General features: G+C 33.4%; 1 protein-coding gene and 1 pseudogene across 11 annotated transcripts in view; both read left to right on the forward strand.

Annotated features, from left to right (window-relative positions):
- ZC3H13 (zinc finger CCCH-type containing 13) overlaps nucleotides 1-27,349 on the forward strand; it is a 113,421-nt gene that overhangs the window by 5,318 nt on the left and 80,754 nt on the right. For 8 of the 11 annotated variants that reach the window (XM_023536681.1, XM_023536678.1, XM_023536682.1 and 5 more), the window contains exons 2-5: nucleotides 433-558; nucleotides 883-992; nucleotides 3,533-3,644; nucleotides 15,999-16,107. In XM_023536681.1, coding sequence (XP_023392449.1) covers nucleotides 442-558; nucleotides 883-992; nucleotides 3,533-3,644; nucleotides 15,999-16,107 — 448 coding nt within the window. In that variant the 5' untranslated portion in view covers nucleotides 433-441. The remainder of the gene's footprint in view (nucleotides 1-432; nucleotides 559-882; nucleotides 993-3,532; nucleotides 3,645-15,998; nucleotides 16,108-27,349) is intronic. The other 3 variants (XM_011370376.2, XM_023536679.1, XM_023536683.1) reach the window with 1 other exon arrangement.
- Nucleotides 9,612-9,730, forward strand: LOC111745860 (annotated as a pseudogene).

Raw genomic sequence — 27,349 nt, forward strand, 5'->3', positions numbered from 1 at the left:
GTTGGTCTTAGAACAGTGGTCTTCAACCTTTTTGGCACGAAGGACCAGTTTTCCTATGAGAATCTAATGCCTGCTGATCTGGGGTGGTGCTAGTGCTGGGAAGCAGCTGCAAATATGGATGAAGCTTCGCTTGCTTGCCACTCACCAGCTGTGCGGCCTGATTCCTAACAGGCCAAGTACTAGTACCAGTCTGCAGCCTGCGGGGCGCGGGGGGGTGGGGTGGGGCGGTCAAGGACCCTTGTCTTAGAAGATAACTTCTGCTTACTTTTGTTTACCTGTGACCTCTCTCATGCCTTTTTTTTTTTTTTTGTCCTGAGGAAAATCTGTAATTTTACGGTGTTATGTACAATTTTATCTGCTTGTAAGTAATGGACTCAGTTATTATAAATTGAAGAATTTTACAGTTTTGCCTCTCTCTTTTTTTGGTTAAAGTAGTACAAAATGTCAAAAATTAGAAGGAAGGTCACCGTGGAAAATACCAAGACCATATCTGATAGCACATCCCGAAGACCCAGTGTATTTGAGAGGCTGGGACCCAGCACTGGCAGTGCAGCAGAGGTGAGCTGTCACTATTACAATCACAGGGTTTCTCTTCCAATCCTGTTCCTGAAATACTGATTCGTATCATAAAGATGAACAGATTGTATTGTAGGAATGTTGGTTTAGTAAATTTTTTGAAATGTGTTTTGTGGAAAAGAGTGAAAAGGGTGATAAGGTCAATGGGTTCTTTTTTTTCTTGATCTCTTTTATTTGGGGAGTAATATATAGCTCAGGTTAGCTGGAATTTTGATATCATTTGTTTTAATTTTATTCTGCTAACATTTTTGTCCAGAAATGAATATGAATATATATGAAATTTACATAGTAATATCTGTCTCTTAGACACAGTGCCGAAACTGGCTGAAGACTGGCAACTGCCTCTATGGAAACACATGTAGATTTGTACATGGCCCTTCACCCCGTGGTAAAGGTTATAGCAGCAATTACAGAAGGTAAATGGAGAACTTTGAATTGTTCCTATACTATTAGAAGATGGCTTTTGTAGTTTACCTAGTGTAAAAGTCTGAATACAACCATATATTTGGTCAGATTTTCTATTTTGATGGTAGTCTTATTGATATCCAGTTAAAGATTGGCAAGATCTTTTTAGTCGTTAAATTCAAGATTAATAAAATGATTGCTTTAAAACTTATTTGCTCAATATTTACTTTTTTTGACAGATCTTTTTATGTGTATGGCTCCCAATTATGTATTAAAGTGCTACTTATGACAGCAAAATTTCATGAATTTAGTTTTAGTGAGGAGAGGTTATTTTCAACTCTTAAAATATTAAAATTTAAGTAGAATATAATTTTTAGCTTTTTAAGATGCTATAAATATAAATCTTAATGACAAAAGATAATCTAATACAGGCTCTGAAGGTTAAAATGCATTTGTAAAAATCCCTTATAATGTATTAATGTAAATGAAAATATGTATTTATATTTATAAGGGTGAATGTACTACCTATTTAGAACATCATTTTGCCTTCAGTAAAGGCAAAGTTAAATTAAACTTTCCTGATAAAGACCTTATTCTTCTTTTGGTTCCCTCATGATTTTGTTGTGGTATAGCATACATAAAAATTGTCAAAAAAGTTTAAACATAATTGATAAACGAATAATTTACCTAGTTCTAAAATTGGGTGTGCTAATTGCTTTGGCTATAGCAACAGCATAAAAATTGAACATTAACATTTGGAGATTTTTTTTAATTGGGTGAATTTTCTTGTGTGTTTAGATTATGAAGTTCAGTAGAATTTAGAATTCAAACCCTTAACATTAGCTGACTTTCTTTTCATGTAAATGTTGTAAATTTTAATATACTTGTGATGCTGAATATTGTTTTATTCGTATTTAGAGTGTCATTTGTCTTGTCTGTTAATGTGGGCAAATTAGTCTTAATTACCAATATAAACACTTACCCAGGAAAACTATTTCAGTAATTTTAATGTTTTATTTATATTATTGCTATACTTTTAATACATGCTTTAATTTATCTTTGAAATTTATTCTTAACGGACTCAAAATTATTATACAAAAGATAGTTTTGAGGAAGATGGGCAGGGAAATTTGTCTCACATGAAAAAACAGTAACATACAGACTTAGAATAAAGGACTTTTTGTTATAATTTTGCTATTTTTTGTGTTTTTTTATCTGATAACTTCTCTTGTATTTGTATATTTTCTCCTTTTTGTAGGAAAGAAAAATATAGTTTATAATGCGATTCAAAGATGGAAATAAAAGCAATGTATTTCAGATATGCTTATTTAGTCACAAGCCAGTTAAGTCACTTATTCGGCATTCACTGTATATATTCTGTTAGGTGCTGTTTAGGATAGAAGCAAGTTTATAATCATATAAGTGAAACCCTGGCACATAAAATTTACATATACATCATGATTATAATTTAAAGGATTTAGGTACTGGTTCATAGTAATATTCATTTTTAAGTTCAGCATTAACTATTAAACATTTAATATAGATCTATAAAATATACATGGAAATGTTAATGTGATCCTTTAAAGTGAATTAATTGAAATTTTTTCTTCATTATGTGATTTGTATTGATTGATAAATTTAAAGGAATTGATTTGATTGATCAGCTGTTACTTGAAATATATGTGAATATGTGATTTGTTTATATCTTTAAAACTATTACAGTATTTTTTAATGGCTAAAGAGGGACATATTTTTAACTTATATTGCCTTCTTTTAAAGGTGCTCTGGGAATATTCTTTAAAGTCAATGTGTTTTCTGTCTCTGCTTTGTTTTTCTCACTTAGTAATGGTGTGAAAATAATTGAATTGCCATCTATCAAATTTCCACTATAAATTATGAAGCCTTACCAGTGTTGACTATAAATATGTGTATTTTTCTTTAATTAAAAAAAGCCCACAGTAGAATGTAAAATCACTGTTTAAAATCTTGCTAAGAACTCTTTATTTTTTATTCTGAAATAATTTTAAAGTTAAGAAAAGTTATAACAAATTCCTATATTTGCTTTGATTCCTAAGATGCATAAAATTAATTTCTCAGTTGTTGATGCTGCATCCAGTCACGTACATATGTAGATGATAATACCATTGCTTCTAGATTAATTTTGCAATGTTGTGGTTTAAAACTGTCTTCCTACTTTTTGTTTTCAAATATAACTATTTATGTGGTTAATACAAAACAAATTAAGTGTTAATTACTAATTGCTTTTTCTCAGCTCATATACATTTTCTTATTCATATTACCAGTACCTGCCACCCCATGGAATTTTAACGTATACGTTTTGATTGGTATTAGGAGAAAACTTGTAAATGATTCTCATATTTCTTTATGTTAATATTTAAGCTATTACATTATTAGTAAATTAATTTTTTACCTGAACTTTAGGAGTTAGAAATTATATTGTGATTTGTGAGATTATTTCTGTAAATATATTTTTATAAAATGTTATATAAATATAGTTTTTTTCTGGCTTGTTTTATTTTTTGGTTCAAAGGTCACCAGAAAGACCTACAGGGGATCTTAGAGAAAGAATGAAGAACAAGCGCCAAGATGTGGACGCTGAGTCTCAGAAACGAAATACAGAGGAGTCATCCTCACCTGTTAGGGTAGGAACGAATTTCCCGAAACAAAGTTAAATTTCAGTAGTGATTTGTTATTTATATTCTATTTAAAATATTCTTATATGCTAAGTATATGATAAATGTGTAATATTGCATTATAATGTTCAGACAGACAATGTAATTTGGAGGAAAGAAGCCCTCTGGCAAAACTCATAATTATCTTGATTGTTTTAGTTTTCAGTGGTAGTTTAAGATAAAGGGAATTTGTTGGCAGAGCTCAAGCTGAACATAGGGTTTCTGTACTTTCGTGGACATCATGAGTATCTAAACATATTCTTAAGTTTTCAGAATTCAGCTAGCCATCATATCCTGCCTGCGTCCAAGAATAATTGAAGTGGCTTAAAGAAGGACAATTTTAAATTAAAATGACAGAAGTAAGACATAGTGGTGACAGAAACAACTAGAAAAGTTAGGTAAAGGAAAGCACATGTGACCACAAAATTTAGTGATAAATTTCTTGGCTGTTAAGCCTAAAGAGAAACAATTTTTGATGTAGTTTATTGAATAAAAGAAAACAGGTATTTGTCAGGAATGGAATCTTTTCCAGAGCTTTTTTCCCCCCAACAAATTTTTCATATCCTTCCATGTGTGTAACAGATTTATTGTGATATATTTCACATATCATACAATTCATTCATTTAAAATGTCCACTTCAGTGATTTTTCGTATATTGAGAGTCAAGCAGTCATCACCACAATCAATTTTAGAACATTTTTATCACCTCCAAAAGAAATTTCGTACCCTTTAGCAGTTGTTCCCTTATCCCTTCAGCTGACCACAAGCCCTAGGCAACCCTTATTCGACTTATTGTCACTTAGATTTACCTATTGTGGATATTTCACATAAATGGAGTCATACAATGTGTTTTTTTTGTGACTAGCTTCTTTCACATAGCATAGTATGTTCAAGGTTCATGAAAGATTATGGTGTAAGAGTATTTTATTTTTTTTTGCCAAATATTCCATTGTATTGATATATGACTTTTTTTTAATTTTTTTATTTCTTTTAATGACATTTTGCTTCCTCATTTACCAGTTGAGCATTTGGATTATTTCTACTTTTTGGCTTTTATGAATAATGCTCTTATGAATATTCATATACAAGGTTTTGCATGGACATATTTTTCATTTCTTTTGGGTTTACATATGGAGTGGAATTGCTGAATCATATGGTTTAATCATTTTAAACCGCTATGTTTAACCTTTGGAGCAACTGCTAGAATGTTTTCCAAAGCAGCTGTACCATTTTACATTCTTGCCAGCAGTGTGTGAGGTTTCCAGTTCTCCATATCCTTGCCAACATTTGTTATTATCTAATTTTTTGATTATAGCTAGCCTAGTGAGTGTGAAATGTTAATCTCATTGTAGTTTTGATTTCCCTGATGACTAATAATGTTGAACATCTTTTCATGTGCTTATTGGCCATTTGTATATCCTCTTTGGAGGATTGTCTATTTAGATAGATCCTTTACCCATTTTTTTAATTGGTTGTCTTTTTATTGTTGATTTATGAGTTCTTTATGTATTTTGGATACATGTTACTTGCATATATGATTTGTAGAAATTTCTTTCATTCTGTGGGTTGTCTTTTCATGTTCTTTTATTTTTCCCCCCTCTTTAATCCCCACACCCCTGCCTCCCCAACCGCCTCCCCCACCACTTCCACCCCTGACCTATGGATGTTGCCGTCCCCTTTAAGAACTGGATCTCTGAAGGCGGGGTGTCTCCTCCCACGCGCTTGTGGCAGGTCCCCGGGGCCTGGTGCCCCTGTGGTATGGTCCCTGGCTCCACCTGGGGCATGAACCCAGGACCTTCTGGGTGTAAAGCAGAGGTGCTAACCACTACACTGTGGAGCCACCCCCATCTTTTCATGTTCTTGATTGTTTCTTTTAAAGCAAAATGTTTTTAATTTGATGAAATCCAATTTATCTAAATTTTTGTTGTTTCTTGTGCTTTCGGTGTCATATTTAAGAAACCACTGTCTAATTCAAGGTTAATAAGATTTATGTTTATGTTTTCTTCAAATAATCTTAGAGCTTTAGCTCTTACATTTAAATCTTTAATCTATTTCGAGTTAATTTTTATTTATGGTTTTAGGTAAGGGTCCAATCTCATCCTTTTACATGTGGATATCTAGTTGTCTCATTGTAGTCTTTTTATGAAAGTTATTGAATTATGTTAGCGGCAACATTTTTGATAATTTAAGATATATAAAAGCTTTCCTATGGCTGTTTTTGATCTTTGATAAAAAAAAAAAACTGCATTGCAGTTTTACATTATAATTTGTAAAGACTTACCTTTGGAGACCTAAAGTAATGCAGTTTTCCATGTATATCTTTCTGCCATCTAATATGATACAAAATATACTGTTTTATTAATCTGAAGTAGGAGTTCTTAGCCTGAGGTATATATCAAAATTGTTTTGGAGGAGAGATGGTCTTTTTCAGAATACACATGCAGCAGATACTCTACCCCTGATCTGCTGAATTAGAATTTCTGGGTAGAGGCTGAACACATATATGTTGCATTTCGAAATAACCTGTTGATTCAGAATAATGAATTCTGTCGTTTGCTGTAAATGTTTAAGGAAACATTTACAAGGAGCCACTCAAGGGAAAAAAAAGCCATGCTTTGTAGGATTTGGCAGTTTCTTTGGTGTAAATACTCCTATCACGGTCAGTTTCAAGGTGATAATCACTGAACACAGAGCTGGGAAGAGATACTCAGTTTTACACCATTGTATAGTATTCTGACACAGATGACCATATATACAATAAATGTCATTAACTACAAGAGTAAAACGTACTAAATATTTAGGAAGTGAATAATTTTTAATTATAGCCTTGACTATGAATGGCTTACATAGTTCTTAAAAATTAAACAGTTGGCTTTTATGATGAACTGGTTCCAGCACACTACTACATGGGCTGTAATTAATGTAAAAAGCAAACATCTGGAATTCATATTCTGAACACATTACTTTAGGAATTATTGTACTTTCAGTTTCTCGATCTTTAAAATGGAGGCGATAGCTATATCAGTGTGTTGCTCTGAAGAAAATATATGTAAAACAAGTAACACGACTGACCATTCCTTAATGACTGCTTAATAAATGGTATGCACTGGCATTAGAGTAGCTTTCTTTTCTCTTTAATATAAATTTGGTTTAGGCTCTTAATAGGAGATGGACCTCAGCAGTGGAGATTTAGGTTGTTAATAGGCATCTAAGTGTGTGTTGTTGATCATAAAGGTTTATATGTTCAGCATATGATTTAGTAGACAGCAGTGCTGGCATTTTGTTAAGAAATTCAAAGACCGATTCTTGCTTTCCCTAGATGAGAACGCCCTGAAAGACACCGAGCTTCATGCATAACTAAGGAATAGAGAGAGTCACAAGATTCAAGAATAGTCAGGTTTCAAGGAATTCATTAATCAAACTTAAAGAAAACTGTTAATAAGCTAATATACTAGGGTATTAATTATTTTGAGTGATATGAGGCTAATATTTATGTCATTGATCATTTAGATTTAGTTTAGGTAGGGGCAACTACAGCATAGATGACAACATAGTTATGACAGTATGTGTGTAATTTTCCACAAACTAATTCCACCCCTTCTGTGCCACTGACCTCAGCTCCGATGTGTCTGAGTTATGAAGTTGATAACTTGATTTGGTGGAGAGAGAAATTCATAAATAGATAAATTGTATTTCTATGGCGTGTGAGAGATGTCATAGAGATAGGAGTAAATGGACAGGATAAATGAGTGCCTGGGGAGCAAGAGAACTTTACAGAGGGGAATGATGTTTTGCACTTAGTGCTGAAAGAACAGTGAAATAAAAGGAGACAGATGAAAGTCCAGGAAGAGGGAGATACCAAAATAGTACCCATAGGAGTTTAAAAGACCTGCTGGTTTGAGAACCTGTGAAGCTGTGTTCCTAGAATTTAGGAATTATAGGATGTGGATGTGAAATGAAGGCTGGAGAGATCTTTCTTGTTCACCAGTTCACCTCCATACCCTGGAACTAGTAAGTCCACTTACTGAATAAATGAAAAGTGATTCCGCTGTGCAGCCAGTATTGAGAACGCCTGGTGGTCTCAGTCTGTATTGTCCAGTGGGGCTGTTGAACACTTGAAATATAGCTAGTCTGAATTGAAATATGCCATAAATGTAAAATACATACTGAATTTCAAAAACTTAGTATGAAAAAAAAGAAAGTCAAATATCTTAATTTTTAATGTTGATATGTTTCATTGGCATTATTTCGGATATATTGGGTTGAATAAAATATACTATCAAAATTTTAATTTTATCTATTTCTTGTTTTTTTTTAATGTGGCAACAAGAAAATCTTAAAAGTACATATTTAGTTTGCATTATATTTATATCGAAAAGGGCTGATCTAATGTTTGGACCAGACTTAACACAATGAAACTGAATTTAACACAACCAGAGGCTTAATTGAGGTAGAGTCAATAGGATTTGATGACCAAAAGGCCTTTAATTAAGATGAAGAGGAGAGAGAGTTGGTTTGTGGCCCCTTTTGTTTACTAGGCTCATATCATCATGAACAACTAATTTTTGCCACTGTTTACAGTACTCGTACTGACAATAATATGCTATTTTGTAACATAATATATTACATTTTTATGGTACTAGATACTTTCAACCATTCTATAGAACTTTTCAAATGCAATAATTGTGAAACCAGACCACTGTCATACACCACATACAAGAATAAACTCAAAATGGATGAAGGACTTAAATGTCAGACCCAAAACCATAAAACTCCTAGAGGAAAGCATAGGCAGTAAACTCTTTGACATTGATTCTAGTAATATTTTATCTCCATGGGCAAGGGGAAGGAAAGAAAAAAAATGAACAACTGGGACTACATCAAACTAAAAAGGTTTTGCACAGCAAAGGAAATTAACAAAACAAAAAAGACAACCGACTAAGTGGGAGAAGGTACTCACCAATGATAAGGGGTTAATATCTAAAAATTATAAATAACTAATATAACTCAACAACAAAAAAATAAACAATCCAATTAAAAAATGGGCAGAGGACATTTCTTTAAAGAGGACATACAGATGACCAATAGACATATGAGAAGATGTTCACCATGACTAATCAGAGAAATACAAATTAAAACCATCATGGAATATCACCTCACACCTGTCAGAATGGCTATCCTCTATAAATCAACAAACAAATCTTGTTGAGGTTGTAGAGAAAAGATAACCCTCTTGCACTGTTGGTGGGATTGCCAGTTGGTACAGCTACTGTGAAAAACAGTATGGAGTTTCCTTAAAATAAAAACAGAACCATTTTGTCACCTACCAATTCCACATCTGGGTATTTATCTGAAGAAGTCCAAAGCACTAATTTGAAAAGATAAATGCATCCCTATGTTCATTGTAGTAGTATTTACTATAGCCAAGATAATCGTAAGTGCTCATCAATAGATCATTACGTAAAGAATAAATGGTACATATATACAATAGAATATTACTTGGCCGTTAAAAAGAGTGCAGTCTTACAATTTGCAATAGCACGGATGGTCCTGGAAAGTATTATTCTAAATGAAATAAGTGAGACAGAGAAAGACAAATACCATATGATTTCACATATATGTAGAATCCAAAAAAACAAACCAGAAACACACTCATCGATATAGAGAAGAAACTGATGCTTGCCACATGGGAGGTGGGGTTAGGGAGCTGGGTGAAAAGGTGAAGGGATTAGGAAGTACAAATTGGCAGTTTCAAAATAGTCACAGGGATATAAGTACAGCATAAGGATTATAGTCAGTAATATTATAATAAATATGTGTGATGCCAGGTGGGTACTAGACGTAATGGGGAATCACTTAAATTTTATAAAAGTTTAACTGCTATATTCTACACCTGAAACTAATACAATATGAATGTCAACTGTAATTTAAAAAAATGTCTATAGCCATGCTACCCTGAACAAGCCCGATTCCGTCTGATCTCGGAAGCTAAGCATGGTCGGGCCTGGTTAGTACTTGGATGGGAGACCACCTAGGAAGACCAGGTGCTGTAGGTGTAAAAAAAAATAATAATAAAGGATTGTAAGCTGACAAGGTCCTTGCAATCTGTGAGATCAACCAAGGATTGCCTTGCCAAAAAAAAAAAAAATTAAAAAAATTTAATTCTAGAGCTGCACAAGAAAAATTATCACGAATTCGCTGATTTTTTGTGTTCTGTGAAACTAAGTGTATTTTTAGAACAATATGATTTGGAATCATTTTTTAAAAAATAAAAGATTGTATAGAAAAGTGAAAATCCTTTGTATAAAACATTGAGTGTTTAAAAATTTGATATTCATTATAATATGGAATTATGAATGATAGCTTTAGGCTAATAATGGACAAATTTATATAGATGTTTTAAAATGAATATAGTAAAAGTGGAGAACTTTGTTGGCATATAAATGAGTCATTCTTTGACTAAGTGTTCTCAAAGTGAATTTTATCATGCAATTTTGGAAAAGTGTAAGGAAATCTATTTTAAGAGGTGAGATTATATAAGATAAATGGAAGCGGTATTTGACGCAGATTTTTATTTTTTCCCATCTTTGTCTCCATCTAATAGATACTAATGCTCCTCCCAGTCATTAACAAAGCCATACCTTTTGTTAGGGATAAGCATAGACTTGATCTTAGTCACAAAATGTCAAGTGGACCAGTATAACATAGAGTCCTGTGACCTGACAGTAGTTGTGAATAAGTCTAAGGGGAAACAAGTGAATTATACTTTAAACAATAGGAAAAGTTTAATATGATTTCTGTAGAAGTGTTAATCTTAACTTCCCTTTTTAACATCATTACTGGCGATATACTCTGAGGATTTTCCCATTTCAATAAAACTAGATCCTGGATAAGAGACAACAAACACATTTTTAATGCATTGCTGCTTTCTCAAGAACTCAAGAACACAGAAACAAAGAAAAACAGTGAATTGAAACCAAGGGTTGAGCAGCAAATATAAAAGCTGGTGGCAACCTTGAGACTTTTACAAGTATTAGAACTGGTCAGAGACTAATTAAGCCTGGGCTCATCTGTGAAGAGAAAATTGGTGAATTGGACAATAGAGCTGAAAAATTTATCCAGAATGCTGCACATAATGACAAGGTTATAGAAAATATTGAAGAAGTTCAAAAATGTGGGGGAAATACTTGGACAATCTAACATACGTCTGTGCGAATTCCCAGGAAAATTAGAATGTAGGAAAATTAGAATGTAGGAAAAGCAACATTGAAAGAAATAGTGGCTGAGAATTTTCCATAATTGATGAGACATAAATCTACAGATACAGAAAGCACAATACATTTCAAGTAGAAAAATATAATGAAACTGCAAAACACCAGAAGCATAGAGAAAATATTAGAATTACCTTAAGAAAAAAAGGCAGATTCTCCTACAAAGGAGCAACAGAATGACAGAACAACAATGGAAACCAAAAGACTGGAATATTTTCAAAGTGCTGAGATAAATCTGTCAGCCCATAGTTCATACCCAGCAAAACAATTTTTTAAGAATGAGGATATAATAAAAAGGTTTTCAGATAAAAAGAGTGTGACTACCAGGAGACCTTTGCTAAATAGAGAATGTCTAAAAGGATATATATCAGGAAGATGGAAAATGACCTTAGATCCTTCTGAAATGTAAAGGTGAAACAGAAAATGTTTACTAGGTTGGAAAAGTCTGTTTTGTTTTGTCCTATGCAGTTGTCCATAATGTGGCATTTATTAAAGGTGTAGCGTAAATTGCTTGAACTCCCGAGAATCCATTCCATCACCTTTTCATTTTGTAGGTGTACTGTGGCTTGGAGAATAGACCCCAGATTAACAGAGGGGCCCTGCCTAGTGTAATCTAGTTGTAATAATCCCATTCTCCATGTTAATTCAGTTGACTCAGAACCAGGCCTTAGTAATTTATTGATTCAGATGAAACCATGTCGGCCTACTCAGACTGAAGGACAGAATTCTTATTTTGTGGTTTGAGAGAAGCACACTGGGGGAACTTAGATTGCTTGTTATTAAGCAATATGCTTCAATGTGAAGTCAACACTAGAATAGCAGAGCTGTGAGAAAGGAAAAAAAATAAGGAAATTGGTCTCTAATTATTTCAGTGTGTTACTGAATTAGCCAGCCCTGATGTTTACCCTATTTTTAGATTTCATTTTATGTGATTGTGGTTTGAATTTACATAGTTATGAGATTATAGTTTGTTGTTTAAACTCCACCAAAACTCCTTCCTTCAAAAAGCAAGTTAGACTTCATTAATACAAGTATAATTTCAGTTCTGCAGTAGGAAATATAGAAGCTATATGCTCTATGCTGCTTTGACAAGACTAATTTTAGTTAATCACATTTTATTGAAGTACAGAGGAGATGACAGTGATGAGTGGTGTGAAAATCATGAAATGTTAATGTATGATCAATATACAGGATATCTTTGGCCTGGAATAAGAAGATATTGAAGAGATTTGGTAATAGCATTCTAATATTTAAAGAGCTATCATGTAGAAGTATTAGATTTGTTTTGCACAATTCCAGTGATCAGAACTAGTCAATCAGTAGAAATTCTGGAGAGGTATAAGAAAGTTGTTACCGATGTAAGAAATAATTTTCTAATAATAAGAAATGCTTGAAAATAGGGGTAAAGGGGTATAACTGTGAAGAGCAATCAGTGGAGACTTGGGAGTAAACTTGTTCCCTAAAATTCTTCTAATGGAGGACTTCTATAATTACACAGTATTTAACAAAGTTTTTCTACATTGGGTAGAAGGTTGGATTATATTAATTACAAAGACCCCTGACATTTTATTCTAGTTGCTAATCCCGTTACTATATTGGTTTTCGACTCTCTTGGCCTCAGCACTTCTTTTCAGATCAAATTCTTGGTAATGCCTCCTTACTATCTAAAAATAAAATTCATAACAACTATAGTCTGCCCATACATATAATATTTAACAAATAAATATGAATGTAATATGAAGCAGAAATAAAATGAAAGTAAAGTCAAACTCCACAATCATTTATTGTATTTCTGAAATGTAAAAAACTTTTAAAACCAGACATTTTTCCTAAGTTAGGCTTAGACTTATTTGGCAACAAAACCTGATATTGACGTAAAGCTAATGATAGGCTTTACCCAATTGGTGAATTCATATGTTTTGCTGCAAAAATATTAGTGTGTTTGGTACTAATTAGTATGCTGCTCCAGAACCTACCAGCAGTATTACTTAATGTATTTTGAAATCCAGATAAATCCTGAATTCTTAGAAAACATCTCTTCCCAAGGGTACTAGCTAAAGTATTGTGGTTCTTGAACAAATATTTCAACAATATTTAACAAGTAATTCAACACATATTTCTAAATTAGAATGACTAATTTAGAACATATGACGAATTATTAAAAGGTTGCACTTCTAATTAATGTTTGCATTTAAGAGAAGTAAAAATGGCAAGCTATTCTATTTAGGAACTACAGGAAGGTGAAGGAGCAGACCACGTTGTATGTACTACATGGGACAATATCACACTTATTTATTTGCATAGAATAAGAGTAAGGGGGAAATAACTTTATTTGACAACAACATGCCTAAACAAGTTTTATATATTGTTGAAGTGGGGAAATGAAGAAATAATAACATTTTTTTAAACTGACCTGAGCCCTCTTAATAAATGTTATCAAAATAATTCCTTGTATTATGATTTGAAATGGACTAGTGATACAGTGTTAAAAAAAAATAAAAAGTATCTCCTAACTTGAAATTCCACCACATATTGAAGCCTGCATTTAGTCTTTAGAAATTTCTGATGGAAGGTACATATGGCCTCTGGGGTTAGTATCAGAGTCATTTTGAAAAACAATGGACAAATCATAAATTACATAATTTCAATACATAAGGTAAATATAAAATATTTAAGTTATAAACATTTTTTTTAAGTATATTGGGGTGACATTGGTTAATATAATTGTATGAGTTTCAAGTATACAATTCTATAATACATCTTCTGTATATTGTTCACCACCCAAAGTCAGGTATCTTTCTGTCACCATATTGTTGTCCCCCTTTACCCTTATCTACCCTCCCACCCCTTCCCTTTGGTAATCACTAAACTATTGTCCATGTCTCTGACTTTTTGTTTGTTTGTTGCTTTCAGTTTTATATCCCAACTCAGTGAATCATATCTCAACTTTTTCTGCCTGACTTATTCCACTTAGCATGATTATCTCAAGATCCATCCATGTTGTCACAAGTGGCAGTATTTCATCTTTTCTTATGGCTGGATAATAATATTCCATTGTATATATGTACCACATCTTTATCCAGTCATCTATCAAAGGACACTTCAGTTGTTTCCATGTCTTGGCCATTGCAAATAGTGCTGCAATGAACATTGGGGTTCATATATTTTATGGATACATGTTTTCAAGTTTTCGGGTAGGTAGATACCTAGAAGAGGGATTGCTGGGCTATATGGTAATTGTTAATTTTTTGAAGAACCTCTATACCATTTTTCATAGTAGTGGTATGAATTTATATTCCCACTAGCAGTGTGTGAGGATTCCTTTTCCCTACAACCTTTCTAACATTTATTATCACTTGTTATGTTGATGATAGCCATTCTTACAGATATGAGGTGGTATCTCATTGTGGTTTTGATTTGCATTTCCCTAGTAGCTAGTGAAGTTGAGCATCTTCTCATATGTCTTTTGGCTATTTTTATGTCTTCTTGGGAGAAGTGTTTTTTCTGGTCCTCTACCCATTTTTGTATTGGATTTTTTGTTGTTGTTGTTGAGTTGTATGAGTTCTTTATACATTTTGGATATTAACCTCTTTTTGGTGGCATTATTTGCAAGTAAGATTATTTTCTGGTTCTAAATCTGTTAAAAATAGTCTGTTACAAATTCACAGAGTGTATTGGTTATTTTGCAGACAAGTATTACTAAGAAACCCTTTTCACCCTTCTCAACTAAATCTGTACTTGGATATTACAGGATATTTCATGTAAACAGAAAGCACACTATATTATTGAATAATTTGGAGATAAGGTTCTATAAACTTTTTTGATATAGTATATACTAATATAAATTATAAATTATAGTGGATTTAATCCAAGTAGGTCATTGAAAAGTTGCATGGGATATAGAGTAATTCTTCATTGATAGTCCATAGAATATATTTTAAGGATAAAAATAAATTATATTCTTTTTCTCCTTTTGTCTTACATATAAATAGGAGCTCTTTTTTTTCTTTTTCTTTTTTTCTTTTTTTGACCTTTTACCATTTTTTCATGTCTGGTTCTACCTTTGTATAATCTTTTAATAATTTATGTCAGTTTCTGTTGTCTTACCAGTAGCCATATACTTAAATACTTAAACATGACTTCATGGCTAAATATGCACAATTTAGGGATGATTTTAATGTATACCAGTTTTTTTTAAAAGAAAACTTCAAGGATAAACTAATTTGTGTTTTAAGCAGCAAAATTTTATGTCTGGTAATGCCCAGAAAGAACTTTCAGCTTGTACTGTTCTTGTGTGTTTGTGTCTTTCATAGTAAAGATTGAGTATTAATGAAAGTGAGACACTGGTGGAAAGATAACAGTTGCATGACACTGGTTACTTTAATTAAATTTTATAAGCTGAATTACTGCTGTCCTATTTTGTCTGTTGGCTGCTGTTGCACCTGGGATAAAGTTTAAAACCTTCTGTTTTTCAGGTGCAATGTAAGCACTAATTTCTAATCATTTTAGCTGCCATTTTGGTTTCATCAAATTAGAGAAAGTCTCTTTTTTTAAAGCATTTGTAAAATTATTAGATGAGTTTGGATTTATCTCTAGATGTGTAGGAAAATGGTGACAAGTCTTAGATCAGCAATTATTTTTGAGAGTTTACTGTGAATGATGTTGCCTTTTTTTAGTAATTTTTAAAATTTAGTCACTTACAAATCTTTTTATATTTTATCAGTTTTAAACTCTTTTCCCTTGTGATTTTCATATAAAACCTAGTATTCAGTATACTGTCAAATGCTTATTAAAGTATTAGATTTGCATTGTATATTTTAAAATCTTAGTTTCTCCTTACATTTACCATGTCCCTGTTTTTATGGTAAAGTATAGTCTTTTCATTGTGGTGCTGCACTACAAGTTGTCATTTCCTCTTCTTAGTGGATAAGTGATTATTTGCAAAAGTGATTCTTCAGTAAAACACAGGAATAAAGTTAGAAGTATTTTCTATTACAATAATTACCATATATAATTTTTTAAAATATAATAATTTATATGTATGTATTTTTAGAAAGAATCTTCAAGAGGGAGACATAGGGAAAAGGAAGACATAAAAATCACTAAGGAGAGAACTCCAGAAAGTGAAGATGAAAACGTAGAATGGGAAACTAATAGAGATGGTGAGTTTCAAAAAAAAAATCTTTGTTTATATAGTCAATTTATTGATTATTCACTTTGTAGACTTTTTGTGGGCTCCCAAACTCTTTTCAGTTGTGATCTCACTATTGGTTTAGAATCATCTTATTGACTGGTTTCTACCTTTTTGAGTTTTAAGGCAGCAAATGACATATGGTAGCAGAACAAAGGCAGAAAAAGCTGTTTGTGATGCGTTTTTCAACTTCTCCATCCTTTTTCCTCCTGGAACTTTATTGTGCAGCATACAGTCCTTTGGAATTTTATTGCATTTATAAATTTTTAAATTCCTCAACATCAAGGTTAAAAAATTTAAATTTATGTTTGTTGTCTTGCATAAGATATTAAAAATAATATTTTAAATATTAAAGACATGGGGAAAATTATTTCCAAGAAATTACTGACTTTTATCTTTAACAAGAAATCCAAATCAGATGATAATTGAGGCCTGGGATTTATTCATGAAAAATTAGCAAAATCATCTTTGAGTCATTGTCTTAACAAATAAGTATTTATTTTCCACACCATAAGTATTTTCTCTCTTCTTCACTTTTATGACCTTCTGGAAGGTGAGCACTATAGCCTCACACTACCAAAAGTAGAGAAAAGGAACTCATATTTTTTGACTCTACTGGCTGTGCTGGGCATTTTAGTATAATTTATAAACTAATTAAGTAGTTTTGCTACTCTACATATACATGACAAAACTAAAGAGTTTAAGAATTCAAGCAACTTCCTCAGCAGTAAGCTGAACACTTAGACCAGGGGGTTATAAAATTATAGCTTGTAGACCAGCCCCCTATTTTTGCAAATAAAGTTTCATTGAAACACAGCCCTGCCCGTTTGTTTACATACTTTCTGTGGCTGCTTTTGAGCCATCATAAATGAGTTGATTACTTGTGACAGCCAAGAGCCTATAAGCCTAAAATATTTGCTACTATGTTTAAGAACAGTCTCTGAAAACTTACAGACTAATACTTAAATTGTACCCTTAAATGCCTCTCCAGTACTTTGAACATCTGTAATTTTTAAGGAAATACATTCTATCTTTGGACAGTGTTGTCTGTTGAAGAGTTGCTTCTAAGAACAAATAACAAAACTTCCCTGTGATTAGTTCATTGGGATTTCATTAGCCAATCTAATACCTCTTACATGATAGCAGTAAAGTTAGCTATAATGCTTCATTGTACTTGATTCTTTTTATTAAATCTATTTATTAGTTTTATCTCTTTTTGAGCTGTGTATACATGGAATCTACAGCATGTACTTTTTCTGTTTAGCTTCTTTTGCTTACAGTATGTTTGTGGTATTAAACCATATAATTTATTGCACATAGTTGTAGTTCATTAATTCTTATTGCTATAGTGTTTCACTGTATTAATATACCGTAATTTATCTATTCTACTGTTGACAAACATTTGAGTAATTTTCAGTTTGGGCTGTTAGTAATAAGGTGCTGTTAACATTCATAATCCTATCTTTTGGTAATCATGTACCTGTTTCTTTTGAGTTTATGCCTGGGAGTAAGATTGTTGGACTATGGAGTTTGCATATGTTCATCTTTAGTAGATATTAATAAATGGTTGTCATTACTCATATACCATTTTTTGCCTTTTTCATCTTAGCCATTCTAGAGGTTTGTAGTGGTATCTTATTGTGGTTTTAAATGCACATTCCCCTAATGACTAATGTGAACTTTTTCATATTTATTGACCATTGTACAACCTGTTTTGTAAACTGTTTCAGACTTTTGTCTATTCTTACGTTGTGTTATCTGTTTTTTTAATTGTGGAGAGTTCTTTATATATTATGGATATAAGATCTTTATCAGATATGTGTGTCTTCTCTCACCGTGAGTTGCAGAGTGAACTTTTGGAAGAATAAATTGGTTCATTTCATTCCCCTGTTAAAAATTATCTGATTTTCCATTGCCTTCAGGAATCAAGTTTTACATTATACCTGTAAAACTTTTCATTATCTGGTTGCTTACTGTATTTCCAACCCCCTACCCCAAAGTCCGTGTTTTTTATCTGGTTCTTTAAACTTCTTTTATTTCTTTACCATAAAGACTAGTGCAGTAAAATTAAAAGCAAAAGTATCATTGCAGTAGCAGAGAAAAATGTATGGATATATTTTGGTACACTTGCATGTGGGTACATCTTCCTAAGATAAGTCATAAAACTCATAGACCATAAAAAATCTGATTATATAAAGATTGAAATTTTCTTTATAACTAAAATATAGAAGTTAAAAATAGATCACTGTAAGATAATACATGACATGTAACATGCATAAGCATATAATAAAAACACTATATAAAAATGTAATGAGCTTTCACAGGTATGTAAGGAATAGATAGCCTAGTTGAAAACGGGCAAAAAACCAAAAATTAGATATGTAATTCATAGAGGCCAAATAAGTGGTCAGGTTTACTGCAGGAAAATGCTGATGAAAATAAAAGAGATGGCATTTTTTATCCATCAGATTAGCAGAAATGAAAAATACTTATGTTAGCAAGTGGGCATTTACATTGCTAAAGCTGTTTTGGAGTACAGTTTTGCATATTAAAAATAAAAATTTTACTTGATTGGCAAATATAGTTTGAGAAATAAAGAAATACCTGCACTTGTGAACCAAGATAGATATCAAAATGTTCATTGAAGTCTTGTTTATAACAGCAAAATACCTGTATTAAAAACAAACAGAATGTATGTCAAAAGGAAACTGGTTAAGTAAATGATATATTTATATCATGAAATACTTTGCAGAGTTTGAAATGAAGGTAGTTGATCTCTATGACATGGGAATATCTTCTGTAGGGCAGTGTTTTTAGTTTTACACCCATAGTTTTGAAGAGTATAAATATAAAGGCTTATTTTTATGCATATAACAGTAAACTATTAACAGTGTTATCATTAGAATAAGGATGGCAGTTGGAAGAGCATGAGGGAAATTTCATATTTTACTCTGTGTACTTAAGACTTTAATAGTGAGAATGTATGAAGACAAAAAGAAGTACTCAAATATATATAGTCTTTAATCCTTATACACATACTTTTTATATATCTATGATTATTTGCATACAGAATTGTTATATAAAAGGGTATGAATATTCTTAAGGCTTTTACTCACATTGCTAAATTATTTTCCAGGTTAGATATACTAGTTTACATTGCTTCCACCAAAGAAAGAACATGCCTTTATCTATGCTAATACTTAATATGTTAATTAGAAAAAATTGGCTGTTTCCAGTCACGATGGTGGAGTAGGTAAATGCTCTGCTTGCCTCCTCTCATGACCATATCAAAATTATAACTAACCTACAGAACAACCATAATTGAGAACCTTCTGAAGATAGAGGAACAGAAGTCCTATAACTAAGGACATACAGAAGAAGCCATGCTGAGACTGGCAGGAGGGGTGGAGACATGGAATGGGCTAGTACCACACCCATTTGTGGTGGTTAAAAATTGGGAGAGATATCTCACTGGTGGAGGTCCACCCTGAGAACCGAGGGGTCCCAGCCCAGGGTTCCAGTGCAGAGAAGAGAAATCCTCCAAATTTGTGACTGTGAAAACCAATGGAGATTGTGGCTGAGTGACACAGGATGGCTAGAGTTCCAGGCACTCCTCGTAAAGGACTGACACACTGACTTATTTACTTGCTCTTTGCTCCATCTCTAGGACAGCAACTCAAAAAGAACCAGGGACATATGGGGAGAAACTGAATTGTCTGGCCTCAGGGCAAGGGCTGGAGGTGCAGCTTTCTCCCAGCCTTAAGTGCTGGTAGAAGCCATTGTTTCTTTGTTGAGTCCTGCGCCAACCAGCGTGCATACTCAGGGAAGTGCCATATCTGAGTCTCCAATGGCAAGAACCATTGGCCCTCTGCTGGTGATTCCCTGAGAACCTGCCCTAACCAACCTGCAGGCCCATCCAAGCCATTTCCAGTGGCTTTTCCATACAAACAGCCTGTCTTGGCTTGTTCTGCAGACCTTTCTAAAATCTCTCAAAGGTTCACAAAGCTCAGACAAACAGCATCTGGCCTTGGCATGCCCTGTACCTCTTGCTCAGCAGCCCTAAACCCAGCATTGGCAACAGCCGGAAGTTTGAGGCTTGGCCTCTTCCAGACATCTCCAAGCCTAGCACAAGTGGCAGCCATCTGCAGATTGCTTTGTGACTCATGCCAGGTGGTCCCAAGCAGGGCACAGGCTGTGGATGAACTTGGCCAGTGGTAGGGTGTTCAATTGGGGTTTTGTAAATGTGGCCTCTCTATTACTATTTAACATGCACTGCTAAAAACTTGATAAATAGCCATCATTATTTGCATACTCACTCTTCATATGACGAAATGATTTATTTTGAAAAATGCCCAGTGACTACCTTTGAACCAAGCCGGAGTACCACCCAACCACTGCAGACTATATACTCACAAGGCAGACTGGGCATGCACCAGAGCCCTGCTAAAGCAAATCCTTCTCTGTAGTCTCAGCCCCTGCACAACAGCTCCTCTACTGTAGTCGCAGCCTGTCCTTACAACAAATCAGCCCGAGGGTCAGTCTCCAGTTGATATGCAGACAGCAACCAAGGCTCAACTACAGCAGGAAGGCACACACCACCCATACAAGAGGCACACCTGGAGCAGAGAGTTGCACCATTGTGCTCCACAGGATACCTACTACATAATGGGATACATGGCAGCTCTACTTAATACATGGAAACAAAAACAGGGAAGCCACCAAAGTGGAGAGGCAAACATGTCCCAAATGAAAGAACAGAAGAAAACTCCAGAAAAAGAACTAAACAAAATGGAGACAAGGAATCTACCAGATGCAGAGTTGAAAACACTGGTTATAAGGATGCTCAGTAATCTCAGTGAGAACTTCAAAGAAATAAGAAACATAAAAATGAGATAGAAACGAAGAATTAGAAACGAATACAATAACAAATGAAGAATACATTAGAGGGAATCAACATAGATGAAGCAGAAGATCAAGGAAGCGATTTGAAATATAAGATAGCAGAAAACACCCAATCAGAACAAAAAGAAAAAAAATCTAAAAAATGAAGATAGTTTAAGGGACCTCTGGGACAACATCAAGAATACCAACATTTGCATCCTAGGGGTACCAGAAGGAGAAGCAAGAGAACAAATAATTGAAAACCTATTTGAAGAAATCATGATGGAAAACTTCCCTAACCTAGTGAAGTAAATAGACATACGAATCTAGGAAGCACAGAAAATCCCAAACAAGATGAACCCAGAGAGGCCCATACCAAGACACATCAGAATTAAAATGCCAGAAATTACAGACAGAGAATCTTAAAAGCTATAAGAGAAAAGCAGTTAGTTAACTCCCACAAGACTTGTCAGCTGATGTTTCAGCAGAAACTTTGCAGGACAGAAGGGATTGTCGGGAAATATTCAAAGTGATAAAAACCAAGGTCCTACAACCAAGATTACCCAGCAAAGCTGTCATTTATCTGAAGAACAGATAAAAGCTTCCTAGACAAGAAGAAGCTTAAAGGAATTCATCACCACAAAACCGGTATTACAAGAAATGATGAGGGGAAGAAGAAGAAAAAAGGATCAAATATATAAATGATAAATGGTAATAACTTCATATCTGTCAACAATTACTTTAAATGTCAATGGATTAAATGCTCAAATCTAAAGATAGAGTGGATAAATGGATAAGAAAACAAGACCCTTACATATGCTGCCTATAAGACACTCACTTCAGATTGAAAGACACAGGCTGAAAATAGAAAGAGGTATTTTAAGAAAATGGAAAAGAAAAAGGGAAAAAAAAGCTGGGGTAGCAATACTTATGCCAGACAAAATAGATTTTAAAACAAAGGCCGTAACAAGAGACAAAGAAGGACTCAGTAATCCGACTTCTAGGTATTTATCCGAAGACACCCAAAACACTACTTCAAAGGGACATATGAATTCATCTGTTCATTGCAGCATTATTTTCAAAAGCTAAGATGTAGAGGCAACCTGGGTGTCCATTAATGGATGAATGGATAAAAAAGAGGTACTACCTATATACCATAGAATATTACTTAGCCTTGAAAAAGAAAGAAATCCTGCCGTCTGCAACAGCATGGACACGGGAGGGTGTTGTACTGAGTGAGTATGTCAGGTAGAGAAAGACAAATGCCATAGGGTTTCATTTACATGTAGGAACCTAAAGAACAAAACAAACAAAACAGAAACAAACTCATAGATAAACAGAAATTTTGATAAACAGATGGAAAGAAGGTTGAGGGGACGAGTGAAAAAGGTGAAAAGATTAAGAAGTACAAGTTGGTAGTTATAGAATAGTCATGGGGATGTAAAGTATAACAAGGAATATAGCCAGTAACATTGTAATAACTATGTATGTTGTCAGATGGGCATTATATTTATTGGATTGAGCACATCTAGCATACCAAAAAAAAAATACAGCTCTTTAATATATGATAAAGGCATACTTATGTATCATTTGCATTTTTCTTGTAAATTGCCTATTTATGTCCTTTGCTCATTCTTTTAATTGGTAACAATTTTTTTGTATATGGATATCAATCTTTTCTTATGTATTACATGTACATTTATTATACTAAAAAATTGTCGCCTTCTTAAATGTGTCAGTTATATTTTTCTGACGACTTAGAATCACAATATTAGTCTTTATAAGGCATTTGTAATGATAACCTCAAACTTTAAGGCATGAGAAACATTTTCTAAATATATTAAATGGTTTCAGACTTTTTTGAGTTCCATCCTATGTTTTGATTTTCTGATTTTTGGGGGGGAGCTCAGGAGACTATCACTTGCAGTGTGACTACTTTGTAGCCCATCTCTTATAGATTAGGAAAACATCTTTCCTTTGATTATAATAGATATGCATAAAATAAGAATAAGTAGTTTCCAAGTAAGGACTTGAGAGCTTTTCCCTCTAAGCATAATGTATTAGCTGTTGTGCATTGGCTTTGACATGTATTTTAATTGTTCAGGCCTGTCCCCTTGGTTGGGTGGTTGGTGATTGTAGCCTGAAAACCAGCTTTTCCTTTCTTACATGTATTCTGTATTGGTGTTATTTCCAGAGAGCAGTTTTTTGATGGTCAGAGCATTTTTGATAATACCTTAAAAAATACTGTAAATCATTTTTACCAATTATTCTTGTATTCTTAGTATTTGGTTATGGAATTTCATCTTTCTCTTAATAACTTATAATCTTTGATCCTTATTATTTATTGATGTAAAGTATCTGAATGGGGTGTGTAATAGGAACTAGAGATAGCCATTATTCCTTTAATAAAATTCCAGTATCCAATTATTTTATCTATTAAAAGTTGTATGCCATTTAATAATTGCTTTCTGTGTGAAAAGCGTGATTTAGTCTATTTTATATATTTGCTGAGAAATTCTCATCTATTCCAATATAAAATGAATAATCAAGTTTAGTAACACAAATAATGTATAGCTACCTTCTCAGTCCCCAAACATGAATGGATAGTTGACATTCTAATATGTTTTACCTATCTATGACAATAATGTCTATTTTCTTGTGCCTTAAGCGTTCAAATAGGACTACTTTCTTGATAGTTTTTAGTTCTTCATTTTCTTTACTCCAGGTTAAGAAATGGTGATCTTAAATGCTAAAAGTATAGTTTGAGAAGGCACCTCAGTTTGTAATTTTGTAAGCCCACCACGGTCATGTGTTAGAATAAAAGTCAGTGAAATTCCCACTTCCAGGCTTCTTGGAGTTTATAACAAATGAAGGTGAGAGGTTGGGTAGCTGTGCTGGTAGTCACCAAAAACTTCTATGTGTTATAATGAAATAGCTCTGCACACTGCTTTTTTTTTTTTCTCCTTAAGCAACTTTTGTTTTCATTGGAAAAGTGTGAAATAGAGACATATTAGATCCACTGAGGAGATGACAATTCTAATCTAAGAAACTAATACAAATTACTTGTAATGAAAATATTACAGATATTTCAGAAAGGAGCTCATATACATATTAGTATTACTTAACTTTATATTTAGATACAAATCAGTTGGATCACTAAGAAACTTATGGAAGCAATGTTGCACACCTAAAGTAAAGTTTATTAGATACTAATGAATCTTTAAGAAAATCGAGGTAATGATACACATTATATGCAGCATGTAATTTTGAAGGGTTTGATATCTTTAATGCTTAGAATTTATAGCTAAGTGTTTTAATGTTATCTTTTAAAAATCCTATCTCCTAACCAAAACCCAGCTCCCGACAACCTAAAATCACTTCCAGAAAACCAAGGTACCTTAAAAATGCTTGGCTATTCATATAGAAATCAGCCGTATTGATTTTAATCTTTTACAGAAACAGTATATATTTCTTTTTTTAAAAAAATCTATTAATTTTTATGATGACGTTGGTTAACAACATCCAGTAAGTTTCAGGTATACAATTTAACAGTAAAGCATATATATTGCACTGTGTGTTCACCTCCCGTAGTTAGATTTCTTTCTATCACAACATATTTCACCCCTTTTACCCCATCTACCTTCCCCTCCCCGTCCCTTCCACTAGTCTATTGTCCATATCCATGAGTCTCTGTAACCACTAGTCTGTTGTCCATGTCCATGAGTTTCTGTTTGTCCTGTTCAGTTGTTGCTTTTAGGTTTATATCCCACATATAAGTAATATCATGTGATTTTCAACGTTTTCTGTCTGGTTTATTTCGCTTAGCATGATTATCTTGAGATCCATCCATGTTGTCACAAATGGCAATATTTCATCTCTTCTTATGGCTGAGTAATATTCCATTGTATATATGTACCACAGCTCCTTTATCCAGCCATCTATCATAGGACACTTTGGTTGCTTTCATGTCCTGGCCACCGTGAATAATGCTGCTGTGAACATCGGTGTGCAAATATCTTTTCAGATATGAGTTTTCAGGTCTTTGGCGTGAATACCCAGTAGAGGGATTGCAGGATCATATGGTAGATCAATTCGTAATTTTTTGAGGAACCTCCATACTGTTTTCCATAGCGGCTGTACCAATTTGCAGTCCCACCAGCAGTATATGAGGGTTCCTTTTTCTCTGCATCCTCTCCAACATTTATTACTTGTCCTGTTGATTATAGCTATTCTAAAAGGTGTGATTTGGTATCTCATTGTGGTTCTGATTTGCATTTCCCTAATAGCTAGTGATATTGAGCATCTTTTCATATATTTGTTGGCCATTTGTATGTCCTCTAGGGAGAAGTGTCTCTTCAGATCCTCTGCCCATTTTTGAATGGATTGTTTGTTTTTTAGTTGTTATTGAGTTGTATGAGTTCTTCGTATATTTTGGATAGTAGGCCCTCATCGGAGGCATTGCAAATATATTCTCCCATTTTGATGGTTGACTTTTTACCTTGTCGATGGTTTCTTTTGCTGTGCAGAAGCTTTTTAGTTTGATTTAGTCCCGTTCATTTATTTTTGCTTTTACTTCCATTGCCTTTGAGGTCAATTCATAAAATTCTTATTAATTCCAAGGTCCTTGAGTTCCTATGTTATCTTCTATGCATTTACTGTTTTAGGTCTTATATTCAGATCCTTAATCCATTTTGAGTTAATTTTGGTATGTGGTGATAGACAACCGTCTAGTTTCATTCTTTCACAGGTGACATTCCAGTTTTCCCAGCACCTTATTGAACAGGCTTTCCTTTGTCCACTGAATGTTTTTTAGCATTTTTGTCAAAAATTATTTGCCCATATAAGTTTATCTCTCGACTCTCAATTCTGTTCCACTGGTCTGTGTGTCTGTTTTTCTGCCAGTTCTGTGCCATTTTGATAATTATTGCTTTGTAGTATAATTTGAAGTCGGGCAAAGTGATGCCTCTAGCCTCATTCTTTTTTCTCAGGATGGCTTTGGTAATTCGGGGTCTTTTGTGCTTCCATACAAATTGATGATTTTTTTTACAATTTCTTTAAATAAATGCCGATAGGATTTTGATGAAGCTTGCATTAAATCTGTATAATGCTCTAAGTAATAAGGTCATATTATCTATGTTGATTTTTCCAATCCAAGAACATGGAATATCTTTCCATTTTTTTGTATCTTCTTCGATTTCCTTTAATAAGGTTTTATAGTTTTCATTATATAGATCCTTCACATGTTTCATTAGATGCATTCCTTGGTATTTTATTCTTTTTGTTACAATTGCAAAAGGAATTATTTTTTCCATTTCCTTTTCTGAGACTTCATTATTAGAGTATAGGAACGCTATGAGTTTCGAACACTGATTTTGTATCCAGGAACTTTGCTGTATTTACTTATTATTTCCAATAGTGTTCTTGTGGAGTCTTTAGGGCTTTCTATGCAGAGAATCATGTCATCTGCAAATAGTGACAGTTTGACTTCTTTGTTTCCTATTTGGATGCCTTTTTACATCTTTCTCTTGCCTGACTGCACTTGCTAGGACTCCCAATGTTATATTGAATAACAGCGGCAATAGTGGACAGCCTTGTCTTGTTCCTGATCTTGAAAGGTTTTTAGTTTTTCACCATTCAGTATACCGTTGGCTGAGAGTTTGTCATATATGGACTTTCTTATGTTAAGGTACTTTCTTTCTATACTGATTTAGTTAAGTGTTTTGATCATAATTGGATGCTGTATCTTGTCAAAGCGTTTTTCTGAATTTATTGATATGATCATATAATTCTTATTTTTTAATTTGTTTATGTAGTATATCACATTAATTGACTTGCGTATGTTGAACCATCCCTGTTCCCCTGGGATGAAGCCCTCTTGATCGTGGCGTTATAATCCTTTTAGTATGTTGCTATATTCGGTTTTCTATTATTTTAGGATTTTTGCATATATCTTCCAAAGAGATATTGGTCTGTAGTTTTCTTTTTTTGTATTTTTACCAGGTTTCGATATTAGGGTAATATTGACCTCATAAAATGAGTTGAGAAGTATTGCCTCTTCTTCGATTTTTTGGAAGAATTTGAGGAGAATAGGTATTAAATCTTCCTTGAATGTTTGTAGAATTCATCTGGTCCTGGACTTTTTACTCTGTGGTAAGTGTTTGACGATTGTTTCAATTTCCATACTGCTGATCGGTCTATTTAGATTTTCCAGTTCTTCTTGGTTCAGTCTAGGAAAGTTGTGTATTTCTAAGTATTTGTCCATTTCTTTGAGGTTATTAAATTTGGTGTTACATACTTTTTCATAGTATTCTTACGTGATCCTTTGTATTTCT

Source organism: Pteropus vampyrus, unplaced genomic scaffold, assembly GCF_000151845.1.
Source record: "Pteropus vampyrus isolate Shadow unplaced genomic scaffold, Pvam_2.0 Scaffold167, whole genome shotgun sequence".
NCBI lineage: Eukaryota > Metazoa > Chordata > Mammalia > Chiroptera > Pteropodidae > Pteropus > Pteropus vampyrus.